The following is a 17748-nucleotide window of genomic DNA, read 5'->3' on the forward strand; positions in this document are numbered from 1 at the left end:
AATCCAAGAAAATTAAACAAATGTACAGTCCACTGAATGCATTCAGGTCTTGCTTCAGTTGCTATTAACAAATCATGCATATACTGTTGAAGGATTTCATTTCTGGAGGGGGGTAATCCCATGCTTCAATTTCTTGTGCTAATTGATTCCCAAAATTTGTTGGGCTATTCTTAAAACCTTGGGATAACACTGTCCAAGTAAGCTGGGTTTTCCTATGAGAGGTAGGACTTTCCCCTTCAAATGCAAGTATCTGTTGACTTTCTTTGGCTTATGGCAGACAGAAAAATGCATCTTCTAAATCTAACATTGTAAACCATATCTGGTTATTTTTAATTTAGTAACATACGGGGATCAGCCACTGCAGGATGCAAATCCCTGACAGTTTTATTTGTATCTCTCAGGTCCTATACTACTAGGTAAGTTCCATTGAGCTTTTTCATGAGTAGTATGGGGTATTATATTCACATTCCCATTCCACTAATAGTTCCATGTCTTAAAAAGTTATTAATTGACCTTTCTATTCCTTTGCAGTCTTTTAATCTCAAAGGGTATTGTCTCTGTCCCATTCGCTAAGTGCCAGAGCCCAGCAGTTGCTGATCTGATAAGGGACACTGGAATGCAGAATGCTGCTAAACCAATTTGCTGTGAAAAATTAAACCCTTTTCTTCGAAGATCTGGCATCTATTTTAAAACAAATTTCTCATAAATATTCAGGTTTTTCTCCAGGTTAGGGTCGACCAAATAGTCCACCTCCTTTCATGCACCAACTGTTGAACAATGAACACTCTTCCATGAATTTATTGAAAGAAATAAGCTAGGTGTTAATTTTATAGTTCTTATATCAGTGCTTGGATGGTTCAAGCTATAAAATAATCAAAGCAAATAAATTACCAGAGGATCAGCTAGCAAATTTATTGCAGCTGGATACTAGTCCGTTGCATTTCAGCAGTGTTCTAAAAAGTTGATCGGAGTTTTAAGAAGTTTACAAATCAGTAGCACGTGCCTGTGTGTACTGTTCTCTAATTACACGTACATGACAATAAAAGTGCCTCCAGAAGTGCCTCTAGTAGAGTCCTTGTGGAAGGGTATTGGCGTTGGTGCTGCGGTGGTGCCACTGGAAAGAAAGGAAGGAGACCTGGGCTTCCTGTGGCAGGAAGCTGTTGCTGTACCCAGAGTGTACTAGTCAGTGTTTAATTTGAAAATGTTGGATACTGAGTTTGTTTTTCTTGTTTGCTGTGGCCAGGGCTCCAGTGCAATGTTTCTGCAATCTACAAAACCTGCAGTCTGAAATACTGGGGACAATTCTGTAATAATTTAACATTATTGAAAGAATAAAATTTCTTTTCATATTATAGTCTTGTATGAAAATTAATGTTTTGACTTTTTACCTCTACTGACAGGACAAGGAGCAACTGTTTTACACTGAAAGAGTAAATTTTACATTGGATGTAAGGAAATTTTTTATAATGAGGCTAGTGAGGCACTGGAACAGGTTGCTCGGAGAAGGTGTGGATGCCCCCTCCTTGTAAGTGTTGAAAGTCAGGTTGGACCAGGGCTTTGAGCAACCCCATCCAGTGGAAGGTGTCCCCACCTGTGGCAGAGGGTTGGATTAGATTATTTTTAAAGGTCCCTTCCAACCCAAACCATTCTGTTTCTCAGATTTAGGATAGATTATTTTTAATCACTTGCATGAAGTTACAAGGGTCAATCTTAAGTCCCTAGTAATTGGAACCTCTGTCATCTTGACCCCAGAAAACTATAATTCTTGCTTCAGTCATATTTTTAGGCACTCTCAGAAATCTAGTTTATGGAGGTATAATTTAGTTGAAACTGAAATGTCATTCCTACTGACTATTCCGTTTCATGGAATTTGAAAAGTTATGATTTCAAGTTACCTGTAGAATATAATTGTTTGACTTATTGATCCGCACTGAAACTGCAAAGATGTGGCAAGGCATAAATTAGCCATGAATACTGTAGCCTGAAGTGTCCCAAATCAACCATGTTGTTTTGCAGATGAGAAATTTCAATAAGATGAAGTTGGTATATTTTAGATAGAAGTGAGGTGTGTGTCTGTACAGGATGGAGAGGCGTGTAAACTGCCTTGAAAGCTCAAATCAAGTAGCCTGAAGGTAGTGTTCTCTTAGCTACAACAAGGTATTTTCAACTGACTGAAATAACTTATACGGCTTGGAAATAAGATAACTTTTCAAGTACCCATTTACTCCCTGGAAATAAGGTTGTTTTTGAGTTCAATGCAATACTTATATCCATAGGACCTTTATGTCATCAAGCAATTTCTAACAGCTTTCTGCCTGAAATAATACGGTTGATTTGGGGCTTATGTTTTAATACCTAAAACTAGCCTAGTAGAAGCTGCAAATCAAGATGCCTTTTTCTAAATGCCTATCATTTCTATTTTAAATGATTTGAAGTGTAAATTGCAGCGAATGCTAAACATAACCCGAGTTTCAGCATCCCTTCTAATCTTTTATTTTGCATAAACATCCTGATCAGGTAGTTAATACTGAATGAAAGGCTCTTAAAAACTGAAAGCAGACTGTTCTACTACTCAGGTGCCTGCAAACTAAGATTTTAAGTTATCTTTTAATGAATTTTGAAAGACTTAAATACTGCCAGTTGTGAAAATTCATTATCTGTAGGCCATTGAACTCTTGAAAGATGGAAATCAACCTATTACTGAATGAAGTGAATTTTAAAATGGTGTCCCCAGTGGAACAAAAACTCATAGCTATTTAAAACGGGACAAAATGAGAAAAGGCTTGTGAAATGGGTGGCTGTTGGAAGACTTCTGTCAAGCTATAATGACTAAATGACATTCTAAATGCAGTTTTGCTTGCTAAATTAATTTTGAGATTGGCAGAACATGTATACATGTGTATGCAATTTGTCAGTCACTTGTGGAAAATTTTAATAAATGACTAAAACCAGCCAGCCTAGATGCAAAGCTAAAGCTTACTGATGAACTGCCCAACTGTGATGCAAACTACTTCTCAACTGTGATCTGACTTGTTTTGTGATGCATTGTCCTATGGCATTTGGTAATGAAAGGTTCTAAGCAAGGTATTTGTTTCATGTGAAATCTCAGTGCTAATGTGTCTGTTCTGGTTTGTGTTTTTAGGGATCAGACGGGAATATCTTAATTTATTGCTTGCTGAGTGTTCTGTCTGGTGAAAATCATGTCATCCATATTGCCATTCACTCCACCAGTTGTGAAGAGACTTCTGGGATGGAAAAAATCCTCTGGTGGCTCTGGAGGGGCTGGTGGTGGTGAGCAGAATGGTCAGGAGGAAAAGTGGTGTGAAAAAGCAGTGAAAAGTTTGGTCAAGAAGCTAAAGAAAACAGGACAGCTGGATGAGCTTGAGAAGGCAATTACCACTCAGAATTGCAATACAAAATGTGTGACAATACCAAGGTAAGCGCCTTTCTGTTTGAAAAGGTTATAACCACTTAAGAAACAACAAAAGAGATGTTTACACTATCCTGTGAGCAAATAACTAAAAAAGCAGTTGCATGATTTTGATTCCTTAAATTATTTAAAACCCATTTGGGTTTTACTTAGTGCTTGATTAAAACTGAAAGTGTAAGTCACAATTTCTAATAATAATTTTACATTTCAATATTCATTACTATGTGGATTCCAAATTATCTGTGTTCTGGTGATGCCTAGCACAGCTCTTAGTTTGTAGCACTGCCTTATGCTTTTATTTAGTAATCCTGTCTATAATTGAAAGGGCATATTTGAAACTACCCTTCCCCTTTAAAAAAAAAAAAAAGAGACTAATTTTTCCTTGGTCAACACTTCAGTCATCTAATTATTTTCAGTTGTATATGATAGTTTCATTTAAGTTGTACAAGCTGCATCCATTCTTCTTTTTGAAGGGAAATTTTATCTTTGGAGGCAGGTTGTCTGAAGACCAGTTTACTTACTGTAATTATTATTTGGTTATTGGTTAATGGAAGTGCTTTTTATTTAACGATTTGGAGTATTTCCAGAACTACTCTTCTGCTCCTGATATGTATATACGTTTAGGTGAAAGACTTGCATTCTCAACTCAATTCATAGCAACTGCTGTGTGAGAGGCAAGGATAACGTTTGTAAGTATAATGCAGTCCGCTCGTGGTTAATGTTGTACAGAAATCCCACTGAGGTGCATGTGTAAGATCGTTGTGTGACATAAGTATCAAATCACTTCACAGGTGTGTTTCCTAGGAGAGTTAGGATCTGGTGGCACAGGTATATTCTGGGCACTTAGCCCGTAGACCCTTCAAATAAATTCTAGGGGTGAGGAACTGCATCTGGTTTATAATCTTAATTTCTATATTAGTGAATTCATCCCATCTACTTTTAAACTTTATTAATCATAGTGCAAACTAGATTTGACTGGTGTCAATGATTTCCATGTATCAAATGCATTACAGCTGTTATCTGGTAATGATTTTAGCACTCTTTCAGATTTAACATAGCTTTCTGGGAAAATCATGAGCATGCTTTGAATTAATGACTACTTCAGTTCTGTTCTCTTTTCTATTAATATTTTGTTTCTAATGCTGCCCTCTGCTTGTATTTTCTTCTGTAGAACAGTCCCAAAATTCTCTGGGTTTCCCTTCTGCTTTCTTCCTTTTGCCAGCTAGAAAAATCAAAAATAAAATATTAGAGCTGTCTTGTCTTTATGTATATCAGTAAACTAAGATTGGAACCTATAGGGATACATATTTCTTAGCTTGACATGAAAAGTCTGTTTAGCAAGTCTTAAGCATTTCATCTTAGTCGTGGTAAGTTGGAAGTTGTTTCGTATGACAGAAGCTAGATATGCAATTCACTTGACATAAAATGTGTATCTAACTTTTAGAGTTCTTAGAGAGACTTCCTAGGGCTCTCTTGCAGGGGTACTGGGACAGTAATTATTGTAACTTCAAAAGAATAGTTGTTTAAGTTTTAAATTTGAGGATAATGATAAAAGATACAAACAGTATGCCAATTTATCAGTTTTCCTAGTCTACTAGTCATCTGTATTTGAGTATCTCCTCCTGTTTGCATGAATTTTTGTGTTAAAGTAGACACAGTAATTTTTTTTAAAACTGAATGCCAAGCTGTTATACTCTGTATAGCCTCCATGTTGTGACCAGCAGTTCTTGCTGGGATGTGATAATACTGTTTCCATCTATCCTCCAGTCAGCTATAAAAAGGACTGGACCTAGGTTTTTGCTTTTTGAGTGCCTTAGGAGTAAGCTGATAGCTAGAGAGCTCTTTGAGTGGTTTTGGCTATTATGCAAGGTTTAAAATTAAACTAGGAAATAGCTTTGGTATTAACGGGTGAGATGTCAGGTTTGCCAGCAGCACTATACAGAAGTATTGAGTTTCATAGTTGACTTTTGGACTGTTGATATTATTTCACTTTGACAGCAGTAGTCTGGGTTCCCAAGAAAGAACAAATGTCAACTCAGTACTGTAATGACTTCTGGAGATTCTTGTTCTTGGATTTAGTTAATGAAACTGCTGCTTGAGATCCACTTTAATGAATGTATTGAAGATACGCCGATCAGCAGGGATAAATAATAAACTGCTGAATTTAAAACTTTTTTTTTTCTAGTCAGAAGAAAGTTTGAGGTTGCTAAGCTGTTGAGATGCAAGTCTTATGTGACAGCTGTGCTAACTTTCCAAATGTTTTTCTGTATGGGGAAAGTCTGTGATTGGTTTTGTTTGTTTTTTTTTTTCCTTTTTTTTAATTTGTAACTAGCTTTAGGTTTAATTAGCAATACTATTTAACTCAATGTAGGTATTGACAAGGGTTGTGAGATGCTTCTGTTTGCAACTGTTGCATTATTCCCCGGAGAGAAGTTTCAGTTGTGGTTTCACAGGTTTCTGGTCCCCTTGGAGATTTCCATGGAGTTTGATACAGTGCTTAACTCTAATATACTTTTTCAGCATTGAAATGTAAAGCAACTAAACACCTACAAGCTTTTCTCAAAACTGAGAACAGCTTGGTCAAAATTTGAATTAAATCGCCTCTTCAGAAATCTGCATATATTTATTGTATGTAACTGATAATCCTGCTGTAATTAGAACTATTTTTGTTTCTGTGCTGTTTGTCAAGGAGACTATACGTACTAAGTGAGTCTGCTACTGTATGTATTACGCAAAAACTGTTCATGTGGTAATTAATGCAATTTCTTACACAGACTAATAGAGATTCTGAGAAAGCAGAAGCAAACAGATGGAGTGGGTGTTGGAATTGTACAGCAGGGCTGCTTAGCTCTTCATAAGTGGGTCAACCTAGAGCAGAGGCTAAATAAGTGCAGAGGTCCTTTTGACACTAGCCCTCTAAGTAATTTGTAGTTATCTTGCTGAATCCTCCCAGCAAGCCAGTGGGATTCTAATTGCATAATCCCTATGTATCCTGAAACTCAACGTTGGCATGAGTTCACTTTTCTAAAAATACATAATGAATTCAGTAGAACTTAAGATCCCATTTTTCTGGTCTCCCTTGTAGTTTTGACACAAATGGAGCACAAGAAGCAGTCAGTGAAGGAACAGCATGAGCATCCATTTATACAAGTAATCTTCTAATGGAGCAGCTTCTTCCTTATTAGTGTGCGTTGTTCTGTTGAAATAAATACTTTGTAACTAGTGATAACTAAAATCTAAGCCTTTAACAAATCAAGCTATGCCATGTACTGAATAGTCAACTAGCATATTCATAGTCTATCTTCATTATTTAAAAAGTCATTTCAGTGGTGACAGTACAGAGTATTGTGTCTCCCTACTTTGGATTCTGAATCACTAGTTTCAGTGTCCCAGTATTTTGTTGTGATCAGCTGTGTGGTTTTTCTGTTTAAGAGTATAGATATGATTCATGCTTTCTTCTTGCTTCTTTTACATAAGTCTTACCAAAATGCAAGTGCTTTTGTAAAATGCTTGATAATGTACAACTAATAAAGAGTTTAGTTGGGTCAGATTTGGGATAATGTTGACCTGGTGTTATGGTTTAGCCCCACTCAGCCAAACTCTGCAGCTAAATCCCTGCAGTTGAGTGTCCAAAATCCTCTGCCCCCACAGGGAAAGGAGAGAGGAAAATGAGAGGAAAAAGACTTACGGGTTGGAAACTAAAACTACAGCTTTAATATAATGATAACAATGAAAATAATTAGAAAGTAATAATATATATACAGATATATGAGATCGCGCCCCCACCCCTTGATGACTATATGTCACCACAAATTCTGCAGAGCAGATGTGAGAGGATGGGTCCGCAACTAGGAGGGAACTGGATTCAGGAACACACGGATTTGGAATCAGGAGTAATCAGACAGACAAGGCCCTCACTGGATGTCAGCCATCCCAAAAGAGAGCGAGACCCTTGTGATCTTTTAAGTTTATATAGAGTATGATGTATATGGGATGGAATACTCTGTTGCTTAGTTTAGGGTCATCTGCTCCATTTGCCCCTTGTCACAGGTGTGGCTCCTTTTCTGCCAGTGCCTCTTTGACTTAGGCCACTCCACCAGCTTGAGGATGGCCTTGGTTTCTGTAGGAATAAGTATAAGCACAGGCCTTCTTCCATACCAATGCCCTGTGTTATCATTTTAGAGAACACTGTCTCAAAAACATGCAGTTAGTTTTCAGAGAAATGAAGTTACATGCAGCAACTTGGTCACAAAACTGACTCTAATTTACCTCAAACTACAACAACTAGGCTGTTGTAGCTCTTATATTTTTAAAATAAAAATAAAAAAAGAGGAATGGAAGCACTGAGTTTCGAGTCCTTTGTGATGTCGTATGTTCCTCTAGAGCATATATATATGAAAACTAATGTAGAACTGACTGTGTTCTTCCTGAGCTGTAAGTGGGTACATCTGTATCACATGTTGAATTCTGCTTCCATGCCAACATTTGGGTAATGTAAACACTGTATTAGGGCCTTACCTTATATGAAGGATGAGTAGTAATGGAAATGACTAGCCTATAGGGAGTACTCCTCAGGTACAACTGTAGTCCTCATTTGTTGCGTGTCGTAACCCATTTGCTCTTCCCCAGAAGATTCAATCTTGCACTGTGCTTTCACTTACCTGTTGATGAACCCGCAGAGCACTGCTGTATCTCATCTCCTTGCTGACAGTTTCCCTGCTCTAATGCTGAACTGAGGCATATGAGATCATCACTTGATGTGTAGGTGCACCTTTTCTTTTCTTCCAGTATAGATAGGAGGATAAAGAAGAGATGGGTGCCTCCCGTCAGACTCTGCATCTCTAGCTTTCATTGTTTAGCTTTGCATGGTGAATATAGCTTTTATGCATGTCCTGTAAAAGGCAGTTGGGAGGAAGGGGGCAATTAAAAGGTGCACCTATAACAGTACACCTCTATTTTATCTTTCCAGATGTTTGTGTACTCATCTCAGTACAGCATCAAACAACTTTCTGATTGATAACAACAAACTTGGTTCTTGAACAGATAAAACCTTTGTTGGCATTAATAGTAGTAGTTTTATTACAGTTTTTATGTAAACTTACTTTTAAGTACTGTTCCACATGTAATAACACTTCGAATCTTAGCTTAAATTGGAAGTCCTGAGCTTCTGCAGAGGAGGTAAATTTTATCACTGCTTTATATTAGAGGCAACTACAATGCCAAAGCAAAGTGATGTTGAATGTTGATGAAGTGCTCTGGTGGATCACTGGCTGAAGTAAGGTTTTAAGACCAACTTCCTTAAATCTAAATTCTGAGATTATTTGGTAGATTGCTAGTACCATGCAAGTTCTTTAGTCTTAGGTGAAATGCAGCAGTTGCTTCCAGTGCAGAGAGAAGACCAATATTCCTGTCAAACCCTTGCTTTCCAGCCTGCTGTGCCATTAGAGTTTTAGAAAGTATTATCTGAAAAATGTTTTTCTTGCTTAAAAGTTCAATATGTATGTAGAAAATTTAGTCTTATCCGTACCCTCTGTCCCTCTTGTACCCATAGCACACATCCCTGTGCTATGCTTCCTGGTTTTCAGAAGCTTATTACTGCTTTTTCTGCAGCCTCTCAATTCTGCCTTAAGTGAGAGAGGTAGCTAGAAAGGCTCAAATCCTGCCGTTGTTTTGTGGTTTTTTTTTTTTTTGAAGAGTGTAGCAGATTTGTGGAATTTGCAGTCAACAACTTGACTTCTGAAGTGCCTTGCTTCTGCTTCAAATATGAGATGATTTCTCCATTTTTTTACCATCCAGAGGCAAAGAAGAAAAGCCACAATGGGTTTCATGGTTATGGGAATATGGAAGATTGTGAGGGAATGTTGAGAACGTGAAGCAGACAGCTGCAAGTGAAGTGGTTGGCTGGTATAGAAGTTGGGAGCTTCTTACTGACTTTAACACAGGTGTTTCTTTGAGCTTCTTAGGATGAAGTAGTAATATTCTAAAACCATACCTGTTGCATTATCTTTCATTTCTGCCAATAGTGAAGGCTAGTAACTTTTTAAACTGCTGTTGTGAAACCAATCACACTCAAATTATCCTGGGGAAATAGTATGGATGGTGGCATTTTAGCATTGTGTTCAAAATGCCTTTTAAATATTTTTTTTTCCCTTAAGAAAGTAAAAATGGAGTAGTATATATTGACTGCTTCTGAAGGCTGTAATGTTTTTTTTTTGGTTTTTTTTTTTTTTTTTTTGTGAAGCAAAAATCTACATATCCATGTGACTTCTGAGCCTAAAAGGCTACTCCTGATGTTAAAGTGACTAATGCTGTTGAAGCTTGACAGCTTTTCTTAGACTTGCTTACACTGTCCAGGAAATAAATCCAGTATGTCTTAATTATGTTGTATTTCTACAAAGATTCAGATAGTTAAAACTGCAGAATCTGGTAAAAGTTCATGAAACACGTGAAGTTGAGATGATTTGAGATGGTCAAACTTCTCTAAAGCAACCATGAATCTCTCTATTATGCTCGTGTTATTCTTTTGCTTTCTTGTCCTGTAGCCCTTTCTTAATTCCCTGCAGTGAGTTAGCACTATGGATAAGAGAAGCAGCCTAGGCATAGCTTATGGCATGTGTTAAAATTGTTTTCTGAAGACTAGCTCTCTTTATTAGTTAATATGAGCTTCCATACATGGAACTTATTAGTGCAAATCAAAGAGTCTACAAGGGAGTTAACAGCAGAAGTAAACTGGGCAAAGAAAAGGCCTGTTTAAAGGGGGCACGGCTGGCTTGGAACTGCTGTTTGAGAGCAAACAAATATTTTAAAACCATGACTTTTTGATGCCTTTTTCTTTATACAACTGAGTAAAAAATAATTTTTAATTTAGGTGTGAAGTCTGTTTCTCTTGAATGTAACTTGTGCTACCAGTTAGCATGGTTTTTTTTTAATTCCTTGGAAGCATTTGTCCAGAAAGTGATCACATAGGTGCATGCAGTAACCTGGTTTTAGGGATGCTTTTGATCACTTGAGGAGCAGAGTTGTCAGGCTAATGTGGCTTCAAGAATAAATTGTTTTCAAGTTTTAAGATGTTTCCCCAAAATAGGTTTTAAGAGGATAGCAATACAGAAATTTCTTTTTTCCCTTCTCAGATTAAAGCCAGGAGATGAGTAATTTCAACAATTACATGAGGGGGAAGATTCTTTTGGAAACTGTTTTAGGAGAGTTCCCAACACCTGCTGCTAAGTGATGAGTGCATTAGTGAAGAGGACAACAGCAAGCAGTTGGCACAGGAGATCCTAAAATAACATTTTGATCCAGACAGAGGTGATGTCTGTTTCCCAGAAACAGAACTTGGCACTGTCTGTTAGTTTGTAGCAGAGCTGGGATAATTCACGACTCAAGTTGGGGATGGATATTGATTCTTACCCATAGCTCACAAGTTGAGAACTGGGATGTATAAAGACTGTGTCATAGAACCATAGAATAGAATTGTGGAATGGTTTGGGTTGGAAGGGACCTTAAAGATTATCTAATGCCAACCCCCCTGCCATGGGCAGGGACACCTCCCACTAGATAAGGCTGCCCAAGGCCCCATCCAATCTGGCACTGAATGCTTCCAGGGAGGGGGCATCCACAAATTCCCTGGGCAACCTGTTCCACCACCCTCATTGCGAGGAATTTCTTCTTAATGCCTAGCCTAAATCTTACCCTCTCCAATTTAAAGCTGTTCCCTTTTGTCCTATCACTACATGTCTTTTTACAGAGTCCCTCCCCAGCTTTCTTGTAGGCTCCCTTCAGTTACTGGAAGACTGCAATAAGGTCTCTTCGGAGCCTTCTCTTCTCCAGGCTGAACAGTCCCAACTCTCTCAGCCTGTCCTTGTATGGGAGGTGCTCCAGCCCTCTGATCATCCTTGTAGCCCTCCTCTGGACCCGTTCCAACAGTTCCATATCCTTATGCTGAGGATTCCAGAACTGGACACAATACTCCAGGTGAGGTCTCAGAAGAGCGGAGTAGAGGGGCTGAATCACCTCCCTTGACCTGCTGGCCACGCTTCTTTTGATGCAGCCCAGGATACAGTTTACCTTCTGGGCTGTGAGCACACATTGCTGGCTCAAGTCAAGCTTCTCATTAATCAGCACCCCCAAGTCCTTCTCCACAGGGCTGCTCTCAATCACATCGTCCTCCATCCTGTCTTGAAACCATGGATTGACCTGACCCAGGTGTAGGACCTTGCACTTGGCCTTGTTGAACCTCATGACTTTGCACAGGCCCACTTCTCCAGCCTGCCCAGGTCCCTCTGGATGACATCCCGTCCCTCTGGTGTGACAACTGCACCACTCATCTTGGTGTCATCTACAAATTTGCTGAGGGTGCAGTCAATCTTGCTGTCAATATCATTGATTGAAGATATTAAACAGCACTGGTCCCAGTACGGACCTCTGAGGGACACTGTGGCATATTAAAAGACAGACTCTGCTTTCATTTCAAGACAAGACTAAGTTTATTGTTACAAGCTCATCTTTATACCTTTGTGAAATGTCAACAACAGTCCTGCAAGTCCTTCATAAGAATTTCCACAGCATGTTCTTCTCCTTCCAAGCTCCTCGTGAGCACTGTTATTGTTTTTATGCCTTCTTGGTTTTGCCACCGATGCTGAATCTTCCCAGGCTGGGGGCTAGCTTGTTATCAAAGCTCCCTGCACTCTTGCTCCAGAGGAGCACCTGTCCCATATCCCTCTGGACCTTGAACTCCACCAGTGCACGATCACTGCAGCCCAAGCTGCCTCTAATCTTGAGGTCACTGATGAGCTCACTGGCATTGGTGACCCATCAGGTCCAGTATTGCATCCCCTTAGGTAGGGGTGTCCATTGCCTAGGTTAAGAAATTATCTTTGATGAATTCCAGGAGTCTCCTGGATTGCCTACAGCTTGCCGTGCTACTTTTCCAGCATATGTCAGGGTGGTTGAAGTCCCCCAGCAGGATGAGAGCTTGCGAGCATGAAGCCTCCTGTAGCTGCAAGAAGAAAGCTTCATCAGTAGGCTCTCCTTGATCAGGTGGCCTGTAGTATGCACCAACCACAAGGTTTGATGCTTCCTCGGTCTTTTATTCTGACCCACAAGCTTTCAACCTGTTTGTGGCTACTCTTAAGTGACAGCTCTTCACATTCTGTCCCTTTCCTGACAGAGGGCAATGCCTCCACCCTTCCTTCCTGGTGTGTCCCTTCTGAACAGCCTGTAGCCATCAATGGCCATACTGTAGTCATGGGATTCGTCCCACCAAGTTTCAGTGGTGACAACTAGGTATGATAGCTTTCTAGTAGCATGGTAGCTTCCTGCTCCTTTTGTTTGTTGCCCAGGCTGCGTGCGTTTGTGTAGAGGCGCTTCAGCTGGGCTGTTGGCTGTGTCACCTTTTTAGTGGAAGACCTTATTTCCCTTAAGGTGTTCCACGGAAGTTTCCTTCCTGGCACCTACTACCTCAGGAGTCCTCCCCTCATCTTTGCAGGACTTCAACTGTGCTGCAGTGCCCCCAGCATGCCCCGGGGCAGCAGGTGGAAGGCCCATCGGAGTACCTTATCCCTCCAAGCATTGTGTGTGTCCTTCTGCAGCTTGTCACAGGGAAGCCTGATATTAAACTAGATGTGAAGGGGGAGGGTGTAAAGCCCTGTCAATGAGCCCTGCAAGCTCCTGAGCAAAAACTCTCCTCCCACTTTGAGAAATGTGGCTCCTATCCGATACCTGTAAACCTGGTGCCATGTAGGCCATCCTGTTGCTAGAAAACCCAAAGTTGTTATGGTGACACTAGATGTCTGTTCCTCATTTCCTCTTGGGGGGTTTCCTCGCTCCACAGAGCTTTTTTTTCCTTGATCTAGTGCCCGGCTATGGATCTTACTGTGCCTGTCACAGCTTCACACCAATTGAGCGATTGTCCTCAAACAATATACTGTATTTCCGTCTGGATGTATTTGCTCATATGTAATTTGGTTCGATAAGTGTTTGAAGGCTATGGTTGAACATCTTAAACTTTCTAAAATAAGTGTGGATATTTAAGGCAGTATGTTAGAATACACTAAAGCACTATTTTCATTGCTTATATTACAGGAAGAGTGTGCTTGTAATTTTTTTATAAGATGACTCCTTTTTCTTGTGACAGGATAATTGAGGATGAAGTAGTGGTGCACCCCACCCCCAGCCCGCTTTTCTCTTCTTGGAATTTCAATAACAGTGTTTTAGAACAAAGCCGAAGAGATCTTTCCTGGAAGTATGGCAAGAGATGGCTGAGAGTTTTGGAGAGTGCTGGCCAAGATTGGCATCAAAATCCCATGATCCTCCTTGTGATAGCTGATGCTGTAAAGACTTTTGATGTGTTCACTAGTGAGGTGTAGCAGGAGGATCATGTTGTCCGTGCTCTTCTCAGTACTATAATTATGATGGGACTTGAATGTTGTCTCTACATTCCCTATAAAAGGCTAAAACAAGTTCTTGGTGGTTTTTAAGTGTGTTATACCAGGCTCTGCCTACATAGGGCAGTAAGGACGGAATGATGGTGTGCTTTGCAGTAGTTTCCTGTCGTGTGTGACATCTTTTCATCTCTGAGTTGGCCCTGTGCACTCACTTCATTCATCTCCTTCGTTCATCAACTTTACACTTGGTCCACGGTAATTTGGTATCTATCATTAGCTTGGTAATGTGTGCATGTTCCCTCTTGACAAGTTCCCAGACCAAGCTGGCAGGTACAACAGTTCTGCCATCTTTTAACTGTGCCCACTTCTGGGAAGGGACCTGTCCTCCAAATTCTTGTGTTAATTCCCGATCAGACTTAGAATATCTAATATCTTCCTGATTTTCTAAGATTTCATCTCTATTGTCTAGGATTAGAGCTAATGTTCACCCTTCTTGCATTCTTTCTGCCATCTGTTTAATCTCATCAGCCAATCCATTACCTGTTTTGTGTTACCTCTCAGGTGCCCTTGACAGTACATGATGGCAACTTTAGTTGGTAGTTGTACTACCTCCAACAGGCGAAGTATTTCTTTAGCATGTCTAATCAGTTTTCTTTGTGCCGTCAATAACCCTCGTTCCTTCCAGATCACTCTGTGACCACGAACAACTCCAAAGACATATTTAGCTTGTTTCAGTTGCCATTAACAAATCATCCATATATTGTAGAAGGAATTTATCTCTAGAAGGAGAATGCCATGCTTCAATTTCTTGTGTTAATTCATTTCCAAAAATTGTTGGGCTGTTTTTAAAACCTTGGGATAACACCATACAAGTAAGCTGGGCTCGTCTACCAGAGGTAGGACTCTCTCCTCCAAATGCTTTTGAGTTTCTTTGGCTAGTGGCAGACAGAAAAATGTGTCTGTTAAATCTAACAACGTTAACCATATCTGGTTATTCTTAATTCAGTCCTCTACAAGATGCAAATCTTTGACAATCTTTTTATTTTTCTCAGGTCTTGTACTACTTGGTAAATTCCATCTAGCTTTTTCACTAGTCAGATTCACATTCCACTAATAGTTCCATGCTGTAAGAAGTTATTGTGCTTTCTATTCCTTTGCAGCCTTTTAATCTCAAAGGATATTGTCTCTGGCATACTCCTTTGGGCCCTTAAACTCTGCTTTCATTAGCATCTGATAAAATCCCATTTGCTATTGTCTGTGCCAGAGCCCAGCAGTTGCTGATCTGATGAGGAACACTGGAATGCAGAGTGTTACTAAATCACTTGGCTGTAAAAGGGGAAGAAAAAAAAAGAACCAAACCCTTTTCTTGTAAGGTCACACATCTACTTTAAAACAACTTTCTCAAAAATATTCAAATATTTCCTTCAGGTTAGGGTCGACCAAAAAGTCCACCCCCTCAAACACATGTAAACTGTTGAACAATGAACAATCTTCCTTAAATCTCTTGGAAGATAAACCAGGTGTTAAACTTATAGTTCTCATATCAGTGCTTGGATGGTTCAGGCTAGAAAATAAACAATCAAAGCAATTAAATTGCCAGAGGAACAGCTACCAAATTTATTGCAGCTGGAGACTATTCTGTTGTGTTTCAGCAATGTTCTAAGAAGGTGATCAGAGTTTTAAAAGTTTACCAATCAGAGGTGCATGCCTTTGTTGCTTAAACCTTTTACAAACAACCAATGACCACTGCTACTTAAACCTTTTCTCTGTCCTCTTCGTATACGTTTTAAATCTTTCTTTTCCTTCTCTTCACATACCTTTTCCACCACTGATCACACTTTCTATTAAATGACATAAAGTTTTGTCTCTGCCAGTTAGGCAGGTGTTCAACATTTCTTACATTATTGATACACATAATAAAACTGATACACAACAATAAAACTGCCTGCAGAAATAATCACACACAAAATTTTGGATAAATCCATAGCTGGCACTCTATTAAAAATTTTTAAGGATCATTTCCCTCATATTTTACTAAAGCCTGTTTTAAGAATCCCCAATAATCACTGGGGTGCTCATTATTTTTATCCAAATAAAATTGCTCATAACTTAATATCCCCCTACAGAGATAACAGGGTTAACTCCTGCAGACTCAGCGAAGAAGTTAAAAAAGAAAAAAAGCCCTTCACATTCAGGGAAGGGCACTTGCACACATAGCTACAGTTTTTCTTTTTCTTTTTTTTTTTTTTCCACGTTGCTCGAGATTAAAACTATTTGTGGTCACAGTCTTTAGCCAAACTTCTTGACATAATTTACCAGTTTCTGTTCTTCACATGCTGTCTGTGCAACAGCTATTAGGTTAACAACCAAGTCATAAAAAATCTAAGACAAAACTTACACTCACTTCATTCATCTCCTCCCATCCACTTTAGTTCAAAACCACAAATGCTTCATAGCAGTTCTATGTCTCGGGCACACACATACAGAGTTATGAAGTATATCAAAGTTAAAACCAGTTATTAATACTTGATTTCTTATTATACTTTCCGAGTTCAAAACCAAAACGGCACACAATTCTTGTAACAATTATTAGTAGGGACTCAGAACCCCTCTACCAAAACCAAGACAGTGGGAACTGTAACCCCTGCCACCAAAACCCAAGAAATCGTGTGGTTTCAATCCGTAAGGCTCTTTGAATTATTCTCAAAGAGTCCCTACGGCACTGCAAATTCAAAGTTTCCAAAGGCACACTCTGGGTTCCAGTATCCGGTATACCAGCACTACACAGGACATCTCCTGGGTAGCTCCAAACAAAATTCAGTTCAAGAAGACCTTTATAATCCGCCATGGCCCTTGTATTTCCCTGGGTGCTACCTTGCCCCCATTCCCTGAGCATCACCTCTAAAGGACTGTTGGGTGGAATGCTCGAAGAAGGATCCTCAGATTCCTCTCTTCTTTTTGAACCTTTCTTAGTGAGCCTGTTTCCGATTATACTTTTCTTCCTGTGGGTCACCATTCACCTGGAACCCTTTCATTTTCATCCCTTCACAGACCAGTCTCCTCGCGGAGATATGGAACCGCAGTTAGAAGGACTCCACAATCACTTTGCAGGGAACTTCGTGTCTCACACACACTTTCGGTCTCGCACTCCCAGCCACCCAGATAGTACTTAACAGTCACTTTTCTTACCTGGGTCCCATGTACAGGATTGCTTGGCTGCCGTGCGCAATTCAGATCCGTTAATTCATTAAATTACATTCTCCCCTTCTTTGCTTCGAGAGTCCTCCGCCCAGACAAGGTTCGCTGCTCCTCACGGGGCAGGACAGTAGACTGGAGACTGCTAAAATCAGCAGGGCGCGCCTCTCTGCTCCCACTGTCCCGTCCCGCAGAGACAGGATCACTTCTCCCGGATGAGCCCCCAAATTGTGAGAAACACTCATTCACTGGTAAAATATTGAAAAGGACAAAGTCTTCGAAGCAAAGGCAATAATATTTTTATTTTACAATTCAGCGCTGAATTGGATGCCCTTCTAAAAAGGCATAACATCTTACAAAAGCAGTGGGTATATATACTAGTTTTAGACAAAGAACCATATAAATCTTCAAAGAATGCTCATTATTTTTTGGACTATCCAACCATGTCTGCAGACTTCCTTCAGGTTATCTCTTGACCTAATACAACTGCATCTCGCTAGACAACTAAGCATATCAATAAATTCTTGCCACTCTTAAGAGAGTGTTTATTCTTTCAGGTTATTTATCCATGTCTGGAGATTGTCTGCATATTATCTCTTGATACAAGCCAGATGTATGTGACAACGTAATTAAACATACAAACCGGCTGCAGCAAAACTTATCAATTAATTCTCACAATTCACTCCCTTTTACTTATTACATATTTTGCTGAAGCCCATAACTTTGTTCTAATTTACACAA

General features: G+C 39.6%; 1 protein-coding gene across 5 annotated transcripts in view; it reads left to right on the plus strand.

The window, feature by feature from the left end:
• LOC138733832 (mothers against decapentaplegic homolog 2) overlaps nt 1-17748 on the plus strand; it is a 72247-nt gene that overhangs the window by 12632 nt on the left and 41867 nt on the right. For all 5 annotated transcript variants that reach the window (XM_069881337.1, XM_069881341.1, XM_069881339.1 and 2 more), the window contains exon 2: nt 3143-3436. In XM_069881337.1, coding sequence (XP_069737438.1) covers nt 3201-3436 — 236 coding nt within the window. In that variant the 5' untranslated portion in view covers nt 3143-3200. The remainder of the gene's footprint in view (nt 1-3142; nt 3437-17748) is intronic.

Source organism: Phaenicophaeus curvirostris (genome assembly GCF_032191515.1).
Source record: "Phaenicophaeus curvirostris isolate KB17595 chromosome W unlocalized genomic scaffold, BPBGC_Pcur_1.0 scaffold_35, whole genome shotgun sequence".
Classification (NCBI taxonomy): Eukaryota; Metazoa; Chordata; class Aves; order Cuculiformes; family Cuculidae; genus Phaenicophaeus; species Phaenicophaeus curvirostris.